This window comes from Miscanthus floridulus, chromosome 2, assembly GCF_019320115.1.
Source record: "Miscanthus floridulus cultivar M001 chromosome 2, ASM1932011v1, whole genome shotgun sequence".
Lineage (NCBI taxonomy): Eukaryota > Viridiplantae > Streptophyta > Magnoliopsida > Poales > Poaceae > Miscanthus > Miscanthus floridulus.
The window spans coordinates 116,337,661-116,356,453 of NC_089581.1; the positions used below are offsets into that span (position 1 = coordinate 116,337,661).

Consider the following 18,793-nt stretch of genomic DNA (forward strand, 5'->3'; position numbering starts at 1 on the left):
GAGCGAATCCAGCCTCAGCTGGCTAGGGGTGGGGTTGCTCGAAGACGGGAAGCCAGGAGGCGGCGCGCCGGCGGAGGTGTGCGCACCGGAGGCGGAGAACGACGGCGGCTGGGACAGGAAGTCCCTGGTGTGGCCGCCGTCGCCGAAGCCGGAGTTCAAGGCGGCGTCGCCGTAGCCGGAGTTCAAGCCGCCAACGCCGTAGCCGGAGTTGAAGCCGCCGCCTAAGCCGGAGGCGTAGCCGTCGTCGTTGAACTGGTGGCCGTCGTTGCCGTCCCCGTTGAACCCCTCCATAGCGCACGACGGGTAGAAGGACGCCGGATCTCGACGAGGATGGGGTGGATCTCGCTCAGGACGACGTGGATCTAGCGTAGGAGAGAGCGGCGGCGACGGTGCTATATGGCGTCTGCTGCGGCTAGGGTTTCGAAGGCGAGAGGAGCTGGTGCTGGTGAAAGGATAAGGGAGAGGGAGATGGTGTGTATTGTGGTGAAGGACGGCAGATCTGGACGAACGGCGGGGGAGGAGAGAACGGCGGCGGCGGAGGGAGACAGCGGCGGCGCGGGGAGAGCGAGCTGGGGGAGAGCTGGGGGAGACAGCGGACAAATGGATAGGGTTGGGGGTGAGCGGCGCGGGGTTCAGGGGTATAGGGCGTCCAGTGTGCGCCACGAGGCTGGGCCGAAAAATTTTCCACCCCAGCCCAAATTTTTTTCAGCCAGCACGTTTAGATTCCAAATTCAAGATGTTACAAAAACTTGCAATTTGGGCCTCATCTAAACAAGGCCCCATTAAAATTATATATAGAGAGAGAACTACTACCCTGTAGCTGGCTACAAAATAACTTATTTTGTAGCCACTTTGAGTTATGATAATTACTATGTTAATTTATGAGATTATAGTAACTCTTTGCTAAGTGGTTTACTATAACGTTATGGTAAATATCCCCATGTGTTATAGTAACCCAACTATCGTAAATATGTATTAACATTATCGTAAATTAGTATATAGAATTATCATAAATGGAGGTGGCTACAAAATAATTTATTTTGTAGCTGGCTACTGAATATACTCTCCACACACACACACACACACACATATATATATATATATATATATATATATATATATATATATATATATATATATATATATATATATATATATATATATATATATATATGGACACACACAGCCACAGCCACGCGCGGACCCAAAAATCTGTTAAGCCCCGAGCTAAATCATGTAATAAGAGACTAATTCAATTTTTTCTTTAACTCTTTTTAACTGATGAAGTAAGTTCATATAGAGTTTTCTAGCCTAGATCCTGGGTCCGCCACTGAACAGCTCATATCCTTGTAATACGAGTCTCCACGTTGGTGTTTTTGCCCTTCACTGATATTTTATACTATAGTGCCACTAGTTTGGAATTTGGGATCGATCCTACCAAGAGAGAATTAGGCTCTAAAAAATGATTTAAAACAAACAACTTCAAACTGAAACACTACTTTTACCTTGCATGGCTAATGGCTACCTCTATGAGCTAAGCTGACACACTAATCGCGTCAGCAGAGCCCCTCCCGAACTTGAAGTGCCCCTTGCTGCCTTGCAGGAGCGCTCAAAATCAATCTCAATTTCAGGCGATATGAATCGTGAAAAGAAAATTGATGTAGCCTACGGCCACTAGAGGACCACCATGTGGCCATTGTTAACTTTTGACGATTTCACTTGGACCACGTAATTTTAGCGGTGGCGTCCCAGGTACTCGTATATATTGTGCCTGCACACAATAAAACTAGCAGGCATCACGGCACGTTGCTTTCAGTGGCAAGATAACATCGGTCACCCTTTTTTGGAGCTTCCATAGCCATACAGTTTGGGTCCATGGCTGCCTAAAAATGTCACTGTAACTTAACCAGCTGAATTGCCTTTTATATCCACATCAATGTATCGATAAGCCGCAGAAGAACTCCATTACTCTTGACTCTAATAGCCGAGATGTCCATTTTCTTCTTTTGGTCATTAATACGGTATGACAAAGCCAAATCCGAAGCTAATGTATCTCCTTTTTAAGAGCCTATATATATAAGAAAGTTTTTTATTGGGTATGGTTAAACAGAAATACCATTTATTGATAGACTACTAAAACGTTTTTTTTGTTAGTAGTACTACAGTATTCCTACTACAGTAGTACTCCCTCCATCTTGTAATAATATGTATTCTATAAAAGATTCGGGGCAAAAAATAATATTTATTAAATAGAAATACATGATTCAGTACGTTTTTTTGAGACAAAAGAAGAAGGGGAAATTGGCTGGCGGACACCCACAGTGGTGGTCGTTTGCTGGCGGACACCCAAAGTGGAGCTGTATGCTAGAAGACACTCTGGTTTGTTGTAATTATGCCAGAGGACACCGCGGGCCGGTTTCCACCGGTTGAGGAGAGAGAAAAATTCAGTTTGGACATCCGGTGCCCCTGAGCCACGTTTGGTCTGGTCCAACCAGACCACGACGAAGCGGTACAGTGGGAACAACCGGCTGTCCGTGATCCGGTTCACCACGGGGGCGGTGCCCTCGGCCACGGCGACGTGGGCGGCCTCCACCTCCCGGGGCAGCACCGCGTGGAGCTCCTCCTCGAACTTGGTGATCTTGGAGAACACGGAGGGCTCCCGCTCCGCGTCGCCGCTGCTGAGGGCGTGGTCCACCAGCACGGCGCGCAGCTTCTGCATCAGCGGCAGGCTGGCGCTGGCCGGATCCTCCGCGTACGTGAACACGCCCTCGCTGTCGATGGTGGTGATGAGCTCCTTCTCGCTGAACCACGCGCTGGAGAGGTCGCCAGAGGGGTTCATGGTCAGCGCCTTCTTCATCACCTAGGTCACCGTGTTCTTCACCGACGTCTTGATGTTCTCCTCGAGGTGGCGCAGGTCGATGGGCCTGGCACAACGCCACGATGTAGGTGGACGACATGAGCTTCAGGATGTCGATGGCCTCCGCGGTCTTCCTGGCGGAGACGAGGCCCAGGGAGTTGACGTCCTGGTTGTGCTGCTCCGCGCTCTGGACGTGGTTGGTGATAGGGTTGCCCAGGTACTGGAGCTCAGAGCAGTAGGAGGCCATGGCGATCTCCGTGCCCTTAAAGCCGTAGTCCAGGCTGGGGTTGCGGCTGCCGACTAGGCTGGAGGTGAGCCCGTTGTTGTAGAACTCGTTGACGAGCTCAGAGAACTGCGCGAACATGAGCTTGCCGATGTTGGCGATGGCGAGGCGGGTGTTGTCCATGGACACAGCCGATGGGCGTGCCCTAGAAGTTGCCGCCGTGCAGCGCCTTGCCGCGGTGGACGTCGATGACCGGGTTGTCGTTGACGGAGTTGACCTCGCGCTCGATGGACTTGGTGGCGGCGTGGATGACCTCGATCTGGGGGCCCAGCCATTGCGGCGACGTGCGGAGCGCGTACCTGTCCTGCTTGGGCTTGAGCAGCGGGTCCAGCTCGTTCACCTTCAAGGCGCTGCCGTCCAGGATGTGCTCCATGATGGCGGCGGCCTCGATGGACCCCGGATGGTGCTTGAGCTTGTGGGTGAGGTGGTCGGTGTACTCGGGCTTGCCGTTCATGACCTCGCAGAAGACGGCGGACAGGACCTCGGACAGGACGGCGAGGACTTTGGCATCGTACATCACGGTGGTCGCGAGCGCGGAGCCCACAGAGGTGCCGTTGACGATGTCTTGAACACCTCGGTGGCGTCCACCTTCCTCCCGTCGACGGTGGTGGCCTGTGCGTTGGGGCGGCCCATGATGAGGCCAGCGATGTAGGAGAGCGGGACCAGGTCGCCCGACACAGTGATGGTGCCCCGGAGTGGCAGGCACGGGCTGACCCCGGCGTTGAGCAGCTTGGTGATGGCCTCCAGGATCTCGAAGCGGATGCCGGAGTTGCCCTAAAGGAGGGTGTTGATGCGCACCAGCATCGCCGCGCGGATGACCTCCGACGGCAGCGTGTGGCCATCGTTGCCGGTGCCAAAGATTTCGGCGTTGAGATGCCTGCAGGGGAGCGCACATGGGTCAGTCTGACAGCACCGATAGATGGCGAATTGGATCACAGACAGTCGGTCGTTCCCGCTATACCGCTTCATCGTGGTCTGGTTGGACCAGACCAAACGTGGCTCAGGGGCACCGGATGTCCAAACTGAATTTCTCTCTCTCCTCAACCGGTGGAAATCGGCCCGCGGTGTCCTCTGGCATAATTACAACAAACCAGAGTGTCTTCTAGCATATAGCTCCACTTTGGGTGTCCGCCAGCAAACGACCACCACTGTGGGTGTCCGCCAGCCAATTTCCCCAAAGAAGAATTATGTTAGATTATAGTTGAGTACGTCATCACGTTAAAGCACTCTGGAATACACTAGGTATATCTAGAAAATGAACTTCATCTATATTATACCCACGCTTTGTATAACTCAAAATCTCAAATCCAAACATGTATGATGATTCGTATGAATGACCACACAGGCAAACACTCGGTAAAAGGCCTGAGAACAGATGTCCAACGAACGACGGCCAACATTCCGGCAGGCAGAGTTAAGAAACTTCTTCTTTCTTGTGTCTTTTTTTTTGCCACCAAAGAATAAGGAAGACTGATCTGAAAGTTATTCTCCCTAGTGCTTCATCGTGGTCAGATTTAACCACAACAAAACGGAGAAGAGTCCGGAGAAAATTATTCCATGGAAGTAACATCATCTCCGCCTTGATGTCGCCGTTCGAAAAACTAAGTCTCCATGTCGTCATGCCGAGGAAGTTGTTGGCGCCGTAGTTGTCGCCCTCATCTTCAACAGAGCTGCAATGAAGAAAATGAATCCACATTGGCCTCTCGTCATCACCGGGAAGGAAGAGGAAGGGATAAATCCCCAATACCAAGAAACTTGGCATAGAAAAACCCTAACACTAAAGGACTAGATCTACTAGAAAACTTATTAAAACGATGGATCACACTCCCTCCTGCCTTCGGCGAGATGCCAGAGGGGGACTGGCGGTTGGGGGGGGGGGGGGGGGGGGGGGGGCTGCTCTCGCTAGGGCAAGGAGGGGAGGACTATTGGTCTACCGCTTGAGAAAGGTTGCGTCACGGTAGGGAAGCTAGACACGGTCATACATGATTCAGTACTTGATATATTTTTGTATGATAAAACTGAGAGTCACTCTTTAATCGTGTGGAATAGAATCGGATTTCAATAGATTAGGAGGTTAAGTGCAAGATACATACGACCTTATGTTGTCTAAGAATAACTAGAATACGCTATATTACATGACCGATGGAGTAGTCCTCTGTTTATTATGAGAGAGTAGTAATAATAATAATAATAATAATAATAATAATAATAATAATAATAATAAATACAAAAATTTCATGGCGGGTCTGGGCTCTGGCCTCTGGGCCTCGCGTCGCCTGTGCTGACCGCGGAGGCTGAGGGAAGAATGGGCGCGGCACAGGTGTCAGCGAGGGCCCTCGGTTTGGGTGTCTCGCCGATGAGTCACCGGCGGTGGCTGCCCACGTGTGCGTGCGTCCGGTGCGTGCGGTGGCCCGTGTGGGATTGGCCGGTTGAGACGCTTGAGTGATTGATGGGCGGTCGGCGCTGGACCTGTGCCGCAACGCCACGGGCCACGGCGTCGTGCAGGGTTTGTCTCGGCTCTGGAGACATCTGGTCGAGCTGGGTGGAGGTGGAGGTGGCCGTGGCTCGTCGCTCGCTGATCGCGGACCTGCTCTTCTCTGCACGCAGATCTGGAGGAAATCTTCAGATTGCCGTTTTCTCAGGAGGGCAAGATTGTCGGCGATAGAGGAGACGAAAGTTTGTGTCAACTGCTATTGAGCATTCATTCATGTGCGCACGGGCGTTCATGATCATATATACATCCACGAAGCTGATATCTGCGAAAGTTTGGATGCATGATATTCTGGCTGCACTGTAAAGCTCTTTTCTTGAGCTGCCACCTCTGTTTCCTGCTCTGAAAACAGCGTGAGCACAGCATCAGTATTCAGTGCACCGAAGTGACTGTGACTGTCCCGACAAAAAGAAGGAAATTGCGCAACAGTGACATGGCTCCGGCATCACCCGGCGCGCACTGATTCATGCCGTGTTTTCGTTTTCCGGGGAAAGTACCGTGCTGTACTGCTACGACATGCGAGGGAGTCCATGGGCATTGCAGCATTACTGGGCTTCAGAGGTGAGCAATTCCTTCGTCCTTGGGCTTTGAGGCCCAGTTCAACCACAGTCAAGATAGAGAGCGTGAACAAATTCTAAACCCTTTTCAGAATCTGGATTACTCTACTCCGTCCGTTCAATTTAAAGTGTTTTTTTAATATAATAACTTTGAACAAGTTTATAATATGATATCTATAATATAATTTTTTTCTTATTCGTCATAAAATAATTCTTTATAGTGCACCGGTTTTTTTTTTTTTTTTTGTATCGTAGACTAGCATATTTAGGTGTTGATTGATCCAAGCATAGCAACATGAAGGAACACTTATAAAATAAAAATGTAAATTTGTAACACTAACACTACCATACCATACAAACTGCAATTCCACACCACTAATTTTACTCATCATCATCATGGAATCTATAAGCTCGATGCGCTCATGCACTCATTCTGCAGATGACCTCATGTGCCGCCGCTTCCACCGCCGCAAATCCTCACGTCCGGGTTCCGCACCGTCTTAAGCCACATCCCGGCGAGCACCCGCGACGACAGGCTCCACACGACGTCGGGCCGCTGCACTACTCTCGCCCTCGCCTGCGCCGTCAGCGTCGTCGTCGCCCTCTTGCCGGCGCGGGCCGGCCCGTGCGCGAGCATCCACTGCATTGCCGTCAGCTTCTGCCTCTCCGCGCCCCAGCTCGCGCTCCCGCCGCCTCCGGACGGCGGGCACCTCATCTTCACGCCGCCGACGTGCAGGCTCCGGACCTTGAACCTCCCGGCGCTGTAGCCCGCCGCGCCCAGCAGCCTCGCCGACTGCACCACGGCGACCATCGGCGCGCCCACCGCCTCGTACCGCCGAGACGGGTCGCGCACCTGGATGGCCGCCACCAGCGTGACGCGCCCGTCCGAGCCACCAGCAGCAGACTCGGACCACTCGTCCGAGGGCACCAGCGAGTCGAACACGTTCGTCATGTCCCCCGCGGCCGCTGACACTTCGAACGGCGCGTCCTCGTCGGCCATCTCGGCCTGGACCACCAGCGCGTCCACGGCCATGGTCTCCAGCTTCTGCAGGGAGAAGGCAAGAACTTCCTCCAGCGTCTCCGGGTCGTCACCCGCGGTCCAGATGCCCGTGGAGACGCGCTCGCTCCGGCCCTCGGACAAGGCCGTGGCGAGCTTCCGGACCAGCCGCACGGACCGCGCGGCGCTCGAGCTCGCGCCCTCGGTGCGTCGCCCGCCGATGACAGCCGCCGCGATGCCCTCAAAGCCCACCTGCTCGGGCGTCTTCCCCGTAATATTATCCATGCCACCGAGCGACGCCACCATGTTGCGCACCTCGTCGGCGCCGCCTGCCGCCGCCATCTTTTGGAGCACGTCGAACCCTGTCGCCGCCATGGCACCCGGCAGCACGAACGGCCTGGACACCTGCATGGCGAGCTTCGGGGGGGCATCTCGGCTAGCCAGCGGCAAGTCGAACGGGTTCATGGACACCAGGAACCCGCCGTCACGCGTTTGCACGGCAGGGCCGATGCCCCGCCCCAAGTCCGACACCACGGGCGGAGTCGCCGCCTTCCTTGGCGACGCCGACGCGCTTCTTGGCGTCACGGGCAGCTTGAGCTTCTTCTTGTCACCGACACCGTCCACCTCGAGCTTCCTAAGAAACTCCACCGTCACCATCTCTTCATCAGCGTCAAGGCGCTGCTGCTCATCCGCCGCCTTAGGCGACTTCTTCCCGGCGTTGGTCATCAGCGCCTCGATGGCCTCGATCTGCTCGGCAATGGAGTCAAGCTCCCGCAGCACGTCGCGTTGGGCCTGGTAATGGACGACTTCTTTGACCGTTTCAACGCCCTTCTCCACGACCTCGTACTCGGGGTCGGGGAGGCTGAACACGTCCCCGGCGTCGCTGGTGGATGCCGACGGCTCGTCGTCGCCGGGCTTCCGAGGTATCAGAGACCTTACTGCAGGATGATGATCAGGATCTCCATTCTCGTCGACGCGAAGCCTATCGACAAGCTGCTTGTAGGCCCTCATGGAAGGTGAGATGGAAGCGTCAGATGACGAAAGCTTGGGCGTGCTTGAAATGCTGAACGAGTTCCTGTTGTGAGCCCTGGCGCGAGAGGAGGCCGGAGAGTACTGCTCGTCCCTCTCACCGGCTTGCTTGTAGAGGCTGAGCCCTGTGTCTCCCATGAGCTGAAACCCCAGCTTGAGCTGCAGCTCTCCGCCGGCGGAGAGCGCGAACGTCTTGTGGAACCACCTGACGCGGCGCCCCTCGGAGCTGATCTTGCTGAGAGACTGGAGCACGAGCGAGCTGACGTCAACGGTGTGCGTGCCTAGGAGCGCGCCCCGTCCCTCGACGGCGACGACAGACACGACGAACCGCCGAGGCTGGAGCCTGAGCGGCTTCCCCGTGCCGGCGCCGCCGGTGAAGTAGAGGTTGCACCTGACGAAGAGCGTCTCGTCGAACTCCGCGGCGCCGTCGCGCAACCGGCACGGCATGGTCTGCACCACGCCGTCCCTGGTCTCCGCCTTGCGCACGGCGACGGCGAGGCGGAACCCCTCCATGGACGCCGGCACGCCGCGGACGGCGTCGACCTCGACCGAGAACAGGCACCCCGCGCGGCACTTCCCGAGGCGCGCGAGCGCGCGCACCGGCCTCCAGCTCCTCCACGTCGACCCTCCTTTATCCTTGACACCCCCCGTCGTCCCGGCGGCCCCGGCGCCCGAAACGGGGGTTGTTCTCGAATCAACGGCCGCCGGCGCCCTAGAGCGCCATAACGACAGCGAGGGTCGGCGAGACGACTGCGCCCTCCGGTCCTCCCGCCCGGGCCCGTCGACGACGCGCGGGCCGTCGTCCCCGGCCGCCGCCCCCGCGCCGGAGCGCACGATGGCGAGCGACGCGGCGCGCCGGTGGATGGCGTTCGGGCGGTCGAGGTAGTCGCTCATCAGGCTGGCGCTGGTGCTCGCTGGAGCCTGCCCCTCGCCTCCCGATCCGGCCATGACAACACCCCCCAGACGGTCAGTCACTTGTACGTACTCTGTCTGTTGGGCTTCCGGCTCTTGAGCTGTTCGGAACAGGAACATCGGTCGAGTACCTTTTTAGCGCTGCCGTGTTGGCGCCAACACGCAGGTTGAAAACGGGAAGCCTACCTACCAACTGCTCCGGTCTACAGTAGATGTCCATCCGACGGCTCCGGCTCCTCCGGCAGCCGCGTCGTTGGTCCGATGGACGGCTCGCGATGGCGCCATGCGCCTCCGCGCCGTCCGATGGCTGTGGGCTTATCCACGGCGGGCGAGCCGCGAAGCGAAGAGGACGGGACGAGAGGGTGGCCACACGCGCGCGCACGGCGAGCGAGTGACGGAATTGAGGCCACGAGACACTGGTGCCGGCCGGATGGTCAGAGGTAGTCATGGGCATCGTGTGATCGGTCGGTCGATCAGGGCGAAGCAAAGTTGATGTGATCCGGCGTTAATGCGAGAGGAAAACGAGGGCGTCCGCCTTGTTTCTTGCCTGCGTGTAGTCGGTCCTTGCCACGACAAGAACTACTGGGATGGGAACGCTGAGCGTGTCGTCTTGCCCGCGAGCTCCCGGCGCCACGGAAAGCTGGGAACCAACCGGCCGGTCGCCGTCGTCGTTTCGCCGACCGGATCTACGGTATCGTGCAAAGTTGCAAAGGAGACAAACGCGGTTCCGTTTACACGTACTACTACCCAGCCTAGGAGCCTAGGAGAAGGTATCTCCGATCCGTACTCGGTGTGGTGCAGTGCAGGTTCTTAGCACGCGTTTAGTTGGTTGGATTTTGGAATTTAGGTTACTGCAGTACTTTCGTTTTTATTTGGTAAATAATGTTTAATCATCGATTAATTAGGTTCAAAACGTTCGTCTCGTAATTTCCAACTAAATTGTACAATTAGTTTTTTTCGTCTATATTTAATGCTCCATGCATGTATCACAAGATTTAATGTGATAGCTACTATAACACTTTTTTTGGAATTTAGGATGCAAACTAAACACGCGCTTATTCCAACAAAGCGATCGAGCAGATGGGAGCACTGATAAATCAACTAGTTTGCTGGTGGAAGGCGTCATCAAATCCACCATTTTCTTCGCTGCTACAGCAGCTTTAGTTAGCAAGATTGTTGGAACGCGAGATCCGATCATGATACATGTTAGACTATGCAACCTTTGGTTGACTTTTGGTTTTAGTGCCTGTTTAGTTCCTAAAAAGTGCTATAGTATCTATCATATCGAATCTTGCGATACGTGCATAGAGCATTAAATGTAGACGAAAAAAACTAATTGCATAGTTTGATTGGAAATCGCGAGACGGACGTTTTGAGCCTAATTAATTCATGATTGAACACTAATTACCAAATAAAAACGAAAATACTACGGTAGCCAAAATCCCAAAATTCGCGAACTAAACACGCACCTAATATTCGCTCACGAGTCATTTCAACGAGATGTTGTTCCGTGATAACGCGGTGTGATCGCGTTCATCTTGAGCTGACGCCTGACGCTGCAACCAGGGAACAAGGGACGCTCGGCTCTTGTACCGCAGTCGATCGGGAGTACGGCTGAAAAGAGTGGTTAACCATATGAATTGTGATACCTTGACAAAAGAAAAATGCGACAAAAAACGCGCTCAGGCATATGGTCGCGAAAAGAAAAGAAAAGTACGTATCTTCAACCAGAGATAAGGCAGTTCCAAATAGTTTTCCCAAAAAGTGCTACAGTATCCATTACATCAAATCTTGTGATACGTGCATGTAGCATTAAATGTAGACGAAAAAAAAACTAATTGCATAGTTTAGTTGAAAATCACGAGATGAACGTTTTGAGCCTAATTAGTCCATAATTGAATACTAATTGCCAAATAAAAACAAAAATACTACAGTAGTCAAATTCCCAAATTTCATCCAACTAAAGACAGCCTAAACCTATAAAACATGACGTGCCAAGAGGCCCTGAACTTTTCGATCAAGAAAAAAAGAGTCAGTGACAAGCAGGCAGTGCCGTACTGGCACATCTGATCCCTTTCCAGAAGGCTGCGACATTTCCTTCCACTCAGGCTAAAGGGAAAATATTTTCTTTAATCACAAATAGTATAAGTCTACGTATTACGGTATTGATTATTTTACACTTTGTTTAGCAATATATGTAAAAACTTCTTATCTTAAAACTAAAATATTACAAATTATGAAAGACTTTGCATCATAGATATATGTCAATCTTGTTGTATCAATCTATATATAAAAAATATCACAAAAAAATAAAAAAATAGTCCAGGTTAAAAGAAAGATTATACCTAAGTACTCCCTCCATTCTTTTTTACATGTCACATTTGCTATGTTCTAAGTCAAACATTATCATCTTTTACCATTATCCATTTCAAAAAAATCTTATAGTTTCACATCATATAAATTATATGTTATGAAAGTATTTTTCATCATGAATCTAAAAACATATATCTCGTATCATGAGCCTATATATTTTCTTTTTGAAATAGATGGTCAAAGATACACATGTTTAACTTAGGACAAAACTAATGTGATATGTAAAAAACGGAGGGAGTATAAGGGCGACAATAAATCGACTTTTGAGCTAGCTCTAAGCATTTTTTTTATATTTTAATAGAAGAGAGAGAAAAGCTAGCTCTTAATTAAGAGCTAGGCTCTGGCACACATTAAGATCATGTGAGAGTGTTATGTGGGCCTAATCATACTAAGAGCCATTGCTAAAAGTTAACACTGTTGGGGATGTTCGCTTAGAGCTAGTAACTAGTTATTACTGTTGCGAGTGCCCTAATAAATGTACATCTATGACTAAAGGATGTAGCACTAAGGTGCCTAGATCCTCACCGCCATTGATTTTGCATCGAGGTGAGTGCTGATGGTTGAATCGGTGGAAAGAAGAATGGATTAGGGCAGTCATAATAATGGTTTCTATACTTGTCAACTCATCTAGAAACTGCACAAAAGAAATTATATCCGCAATGGATGACTTTTTCAAAATAAATTTTAATCTAATCACATGTGTTGTCTCTCATACCATACACCTATCATATCTCTTCCTATTTTAGTTCTCATATAGACATAGTCTTTTGTATAAGAAAGCATTTCCCTCTCTCTTCCTTAATTCCAATAACACGTCACACTTTTGTTTCATTGATACTCTAATTAATGACTATATAGAATAATAGAAACCATCATAATTTCTGGATTGGACTGGACAGGTAATAAACTTGCTTTTGAGAGCTAATGGCCCCGTTCGGCTGGTAGAATTTTGGCTGAAACTGGCTGAAAAACACTGTTTTGGCTGAATTGTTGAGAGAGAAAAACACTGTTCCGGCTGAAAAAAGAAGCCGAACAAACCGAATATGGGGTAAGCTGAACGGGGCCAATGAACCAGGGGCCAAGGTAGGAGTACATTTTTATTCCGAGATCTTTACTTTTATTAATAAAGTATTTTTGTCAAAGGACATTTTTAGGTAGTAATGATATGGATACTTTTCCAAATGTTTTAAAAAAGAAACCTCATGGAATCCGATACCATGTGGATTTGATACCATGACGAAAGAAAACAAAATGCAAGAGTTCATAAGACGGTATCAATGACGCACCAAAACCTAGGCCTGCACTTATCAAATCAGGCAGACTGATATGGCCGGTTGGTTTTCTCGAATCAAATTTTGCCGCCCTATATGCCTTGCTGATCGAATTGATATGATATTCTGGTATCGGTAATTAATCATTTACTATTCCATTTTCTCAATTTCTCTATCAAATTACGCTATATATGTTCTTCATAAAGCTGATTTTGATTTGCCCTTCATCTTATCGCAACATCCTTCAGCTGTACCGGCCCACTCGATCTCTCCCTCTCTCTATCTCGGGAAGGCCTTCTTCATATCCCACTTGCTCCTAGGCCTAGCAGAAGAGAACCACACCACACACACCACAAAGGAACAACACAAACACTCTGGCGTTGCCGGTTGCCCATGACCGCGTCCGCGTGCGCCGTTGCCCTTGGTCCTCGCCGTGGCGGTGACGCACGCACGCACGGCACGCGATCTCTTTTCTAGTGCTTTGCTCTCGCCCACAAACCAGCATTCGATTCCGATTTTTTTAATTTTAACACTTCTTAAAAACTAATTTTAAATCTAACACGGTCCATTTTTTTTAAACTAACACTTTTGCCCGCGCCTATTGCCCTGGCGCGGCCAAATACCTGTGCCGCGCCATGCATGGTGACGCGGTAGAGGGCTGACGTGGCAGCGACTGGAATCGCTGACCGCTGACGGGGCAGGGCCTGCCGTTGCCACCGGTCTTGGCGCGGCACTACCGCGCCACGGCACATGGCGTGGCGATACCTGGACGGTTACCGCCTCCACCGTGCCTCGTGCTTGAAACTCCGCCACTCGCCATGGCCACGCGCCCATCCACCTATTGCGGTCACTACCGAGGCCTGTGCCACCAATGAACTTCGCACCGGTGACCACCCCGTCACTCCATGGCATCGAACTCTCCGCCGGCGTCGAGCTCCGTGTTGACGAGCCTTTTGCAACCGGATGTTTCACGCGTTTAAGATGTTTGTTTCATGTGTTTTCCCTTTCAACGAACAACCATATTAACCACCGTAATGACTAGTCTTCAGTTCCTCCTTACACGCCTCTCACATTAATTATAGGTGAATCAATTGATCACAAGCACTCGTAGACTCGTGGTGTTGCTCCTTAACAACTCATAGGATATATACATACGCACTCATCGTAAAAGTTCATCAAATGCTTTCGACTTCTGGCCTCTTCCTCCCTGTCTATCTTTTTAGCTCCATAGAATAGATAGAAATGCAACTATAAAGCTACGATCCTCAATTGTTATTCGGTGCTCATCTGTTGTGTAGTATCTTGGGACGCCAGGAAGCTAATCATGACGGCAGTGCTGACGCGACGCATAGAAATGAATATGAAGCAAATAAATAAAGTCCTTGCGCAAGTTGACCACATAACATTTTTATTGTTTGACATAACATAACTAAATAACCCCGTAAGTTTCCGATGCCAATATTCGTTTGACCTAACAACTTAAGACCCAGGAGTGTAAGGATCCCTCGGACGCCTCTGTCTCTTCGGATTTGTTGGCAACACATTGGGAGTGTAGCCAACGTTGGTATGGTCATGTCGACGGTGCGTACGGCTCGTACCCTGCAAGTATATGATACGCATGATTACTTATGATTCTTTATGATCGTTAGTTCATGGAGCATACGTATTTAAAGAAACTACCTTTATTAGTACCTGTGAGACTCCTTGGGTACTAAGCGGGGCACCACCTAGCTGAGACATGCTGATCTCATCCTACGCCCAATCGTCCCACTAGTCGTGCTATCTACGGAAGCCCGAGGGGTCGTCATCGTCGTCATCGTTGTCCTCGTCATCCTCGGTTGTAGGGTCCTTCCCAGCGCTATGATGTAGTGGTGTACGCACCGTGGAAGTGGCACCTATCATCTGCTGAGAAGAGCTAGCTGGTGTCCTCAAAGAGGCTGAAGACGTGCCGCCCGACCACACCGGGAGTGGCGGTTCCTTATCACGCTGGGAGTGGCGGTTCCTCATAAGGAGTGTCCATGCAGCTCAGCTTCTAAGCTAGCTTCCTACAGCTCTTCTTCACCTTCTGCATAAATAGACGTTAAAGTTAGTGCATTTCCCAAATACATATACACTGAACAAACATTTTTGGAACAGACAAGTTTATGTTTACCTCCACAAAAGCCGCAAGAATGCCTGGCCCTAGCCCTCTAGACTCGTGAAGCTAAAACACTGCTTCGTTGGACAGCCTTGACAATTGTGTCGCCTGGGTATAGAAACACGGTTGGACAGTTTTAGTACACATACTAAATACCAAAAGGATAACAAATTGTACCATTTAAGTATCTTACCACGTATCTTTGAAGTGGGGCGCTCTGTAACTGTGTGTCCTCCCTAGTGGTAACGTCGTACACATCTTCGATGACATCTTCCTTCGAGTCCTCGTCAATCGCCTCCTCAGTGTACGAGGGCTTGATATGTGTCCTCGTAGACCTATGAAGCCACCACAGGTACTTGTCGAAGGTGTGCTGGTCATGTGGAGGACCCGCATGGACCGGATGTTGTACCCTATTCTGCCACAAATGGATGTGCGCGCTGTGTGTCACGTGCCAATCCTTGGTCTTGTACCTCTTCCTGTGGTCATACCTGCAACAAAACAATGTTAGTTGTACCACACACCTCTGAATAGTAGCTTTGTTATTAATCGATAACACACCCGTACAATGCTTGGTTGGTGGAGTAAAGCGGTGGTGGGCAGCCTATCATTCTTCCAAACTGTCCGCAGACCCTGATGGGCAAGTGAATCTCGACCACATGGAAGAAAATAAGAGGGACGTCGCAGCCATACTCGTCCGACTCGTCCCTAGTGATAGGACTGATATAGTACTGGAGCTCTAGAGCATTCCAAGGACACCAATACACCTAAAATTTTGTAATTGAGTTAGGTTGTGATATAGTGTACATAGAATAAGACACATGTATGATAGTAAAGAGAGCATAACCTGATGCTGTGTCAGGACGTCGAGACCGTCCGTGTACTCCCTATACTTGCGCCTCACATTCCCTCTAACAAACTCTGCTTTCGTCCAGATATACAGAGCTGTAGGGAGTGTATCCTGCCCATTCCATCGCTGTATTGAACACGATAATGAATTAGCCATTAATAATCTCATCATATGTAACTGCCTCGAAGAATATAGTGAACTGAAGTACTTACTGGTAAACCATTATTAAGGAGCCTCCCAATAGGCCATCGTTCCCAACACCAAACCTGGAGTAGGTAGGAGCAACCTCCAAGGTTCGCATATCCTGAGGTGCGACGGCAGGCAATGCATAGCTATCGATACGTCAATGCTAGGACTACGTTGCCCTAGCAGTACGTCGCTATGTTCTTCTATGGCTGGCGTAGTATGTTAAGGAAGATCTAGCTGATGGTGTTGCCCAAGGCATCTGAGAAGAGGAAAGCACCAAGAAAAGTGCTAGAGCCACACTCGAGCGAACCTGTCGATCAGAGCCTCCTCAGCCTGTTGAAAGGTCCTTGTTTGGTTTTGGTAATTGAGTGACAACTTAGGTGGACTAATTGTGTTTATGTGAGATACACAAGTGATTAGTCCATAGGTACATGTGTGTGAGCAACATATGCCATGAAGGTGAAAATGGCTTGGAGATGTTGCAAAGCTCACACATGTGATGATGAAGGAGCTTATTGCACATGAGACATGACATTGAGTCATGTGATCAAGGTGGAGAAGATCAAGACAAGACTTGGCTTGATGGACCGGTTGCAAGTGTGAAGGGCAAGTCGAAGGCTTTAGAGTGATGGACCACGTGGCGGTGAAGCTTGAGCAAGACTTGGCGCCGATGGACGATGGCAACGGCGAAGAGCAAGTAGAGTCAAGATCGATGAACCAATATAATCATATGATGATATGAAGTGGATCATATCATTGTTGATCGTGTTGGTGCATGTGTTGCATCAACATTGGAGGAGATGGAATGGAATGCGCAAGGCAAAGGTATAACCTAGGGCATTTCATTTCACCGGTCATAGGTGTGTAGAGAAGTTTATGACCAGGTTTAGGATAGATGGCCGTACTATCAAGAGGGGCAAACTTGTTTGCATATCGGTCATCTAGTGCCACTCGAGTGATCTAACTTTGCATTGTCACTAGGATCGAGTGGCGTAGCAAGTTGAGTGGCTAACATCCTTTGGGAAATGATTGTGAAAATGCTAACACACATACACATGGTGGTGTACACTTGGTGGTGTTGGCATATTTACAAAGGCGGTGGCGTTTTCGAGAAAATGGAATGTCTATTTTCTATTGCACTGGATGCAAATTCTTGTGGTTAGCACACTTGAGCAAGGGTGAAGAAAATGGAGGAGATGCCAGCGTCGGTCAAGTGACCGGACGCTGGATCCAAAAGCACCGGACGCTGACTGCCTACGTCCGGTCGCGCTGACGTGGAGTGTAGCAGTAGCTGGAGAGTGACCGGACGCTGGCTGCGTCCGATCACGTTCGACCGGACGTGTCCGGTCATGCTTGGGAGCTTACTGGAAACGACCGAACGTTGAGGGTCCAGCGTCCGGTCAGTTGAGTGCTGCTGTGTCTGGTCAAGTCAAATGACCATTGAAACGGGGACACGTGGTCGTCTGCGAGCGACCGGACGCTGAGGTCCAGCGTCCGGTCAACACGACCGGAGCGTCCGGTTGGCCCGACCGTTGCCCAGTGAAGGGGTAACGGCTAGTTTAGCCCTTGGGGCTATAAATAGAAGTGGCCTTTGGCCATGGCTGGTGCTGAGCACCTCAAGGGACTTAGTGTCCATGCTTGTGAGTGCTTGGGAGCCCTCCATCACACATATACTTGATAGTGATCATTCGATTGTGTGAGTGAGCGATTCTAGTGCGATTACATCATGAGGTTGCATCGAGTGGCACTAGGTGATCGAGTTGTAAGCCGGTGGTGCTTGTTACTCTTGGAGGTTGCCACCTCCTAGATGGCTTGGTGGTGGTCTCCGTCGAAGCCCGCAAGAAGCTTGTGCGGTGCTCCAGAGAAGTGCTTATGAGGGGCATTGTGCTCGCCCCGCGGGAGCCGCGAAGAGCAACTCTAGTAAAGCGTGTCATTGAGCTACCCTCACTCAAGGGGTAGGTTCTTGCGGCGCCCGACGTGCGGGCTTAGCGGGTGATGCTAATTAGCCGCCGAACCACCAAGTGAGCGGTCGACACAACGGGGACTAGCGTGTTGGCAAACACGTGAACCTCGGGAGAAAAATCATCGTGTCAACCTTATTCTTCCTGTTGGTTTGCATCCCCATTACACAAGCTTGCAATTACTTTTATACATATTAAGCTTGTGTAGTTGCTCTTGTAATTAAATAGCTTGTGTAGCTTGCTAATTACCTTCTTGCTTGTGTAGCATAGAAGTAGCTCCCTTGCGTGGCTAATTTGGTTTTAGTAACCTTGTTAGTCACATTGCTTAGTTTGTGTAACTAAGTATTTGCGCTCTCTAATTAGGCATTGGTTGCCTTGTTATTGAGCATTGCTAGTGAGCATCGTTAGCTTTGTGCTTTTACTTACTAGCATGTGTAGGAGGTCCCTTGTTGCTTAAAGTACTAGTGGCATAGGTTTGTGTAACCTTGCTCCTAGAATTGTTTAGGAGAGCTCTAACTAGCCCGGCACCTTGTTGCATAATTGTTATCTTTGCAAGGTACTAGTGAACATATATAGTGGGGTATAGTCTTGGCTAGACCGATAGTTTTAATTTCGTATTTGTATCGGTTAGCCGACGCGATTAAGTTTTAGAAAAGACTATTCACCTCCCCTCTAGTCGCCATCTCGACCCTTCACCTGTGGGTCTAAGTAATCAAAGCGCTCTGTGATCCTGGACGACGAAACACTAGAACTTTTTCTAAAATTGACCAAAGAAAATGAGACCCGATGGCTGCAGGAAAACAATGCAAGTATTAAATTGGCTTGAATTACTCACTTATTTTTCTTGGAAGCCTCGTCGTCCGGTAGAAGAAAGCCAGTAAACTGAGCCACC

General features: G+C 50.3%; 1 protein-coding gene and 1 pseudogene across 1 annotated transcript; both read right to left on the reverse strand.

Moving 5' to 3' along the window:
- Positions 1-1,734: 1,734 nt before the first annotated feature.
- On the reverse strand, positions 1,735-6,169 carry LOC136536914 (phenylalanine ammonia-lyase-like; annotated as a pseudogene).
- Positions 6,170-6,484: 315 nt separating this feature from the next.
- Positions 6,485-9,538, reverse strand: LOC136528299 (protein PLASTID MOVEMENT IMPAIRED 1-like). The gene is made up of 2 exons (XM_066521246.1): positions 9,317-9,538; positions 6,485-9,227 (listed from the first exon to the last, which is right to left on the reverse strand). Exon 2 carries the CDS (start codon positions 9,160-9,162, stop codon positions 6,634-6,636), a length of 2,529 nt encoding a protein of 842 aa, XP_066377343.1. The 5' UTR covers positions 9,163-9,227; positions 9,317-9,538; the 3' UTR covers positions 6,485-6,633.
- Between the last annotated feature and the right edge of the window lie 9,255 nt (positions 9,539-18,793).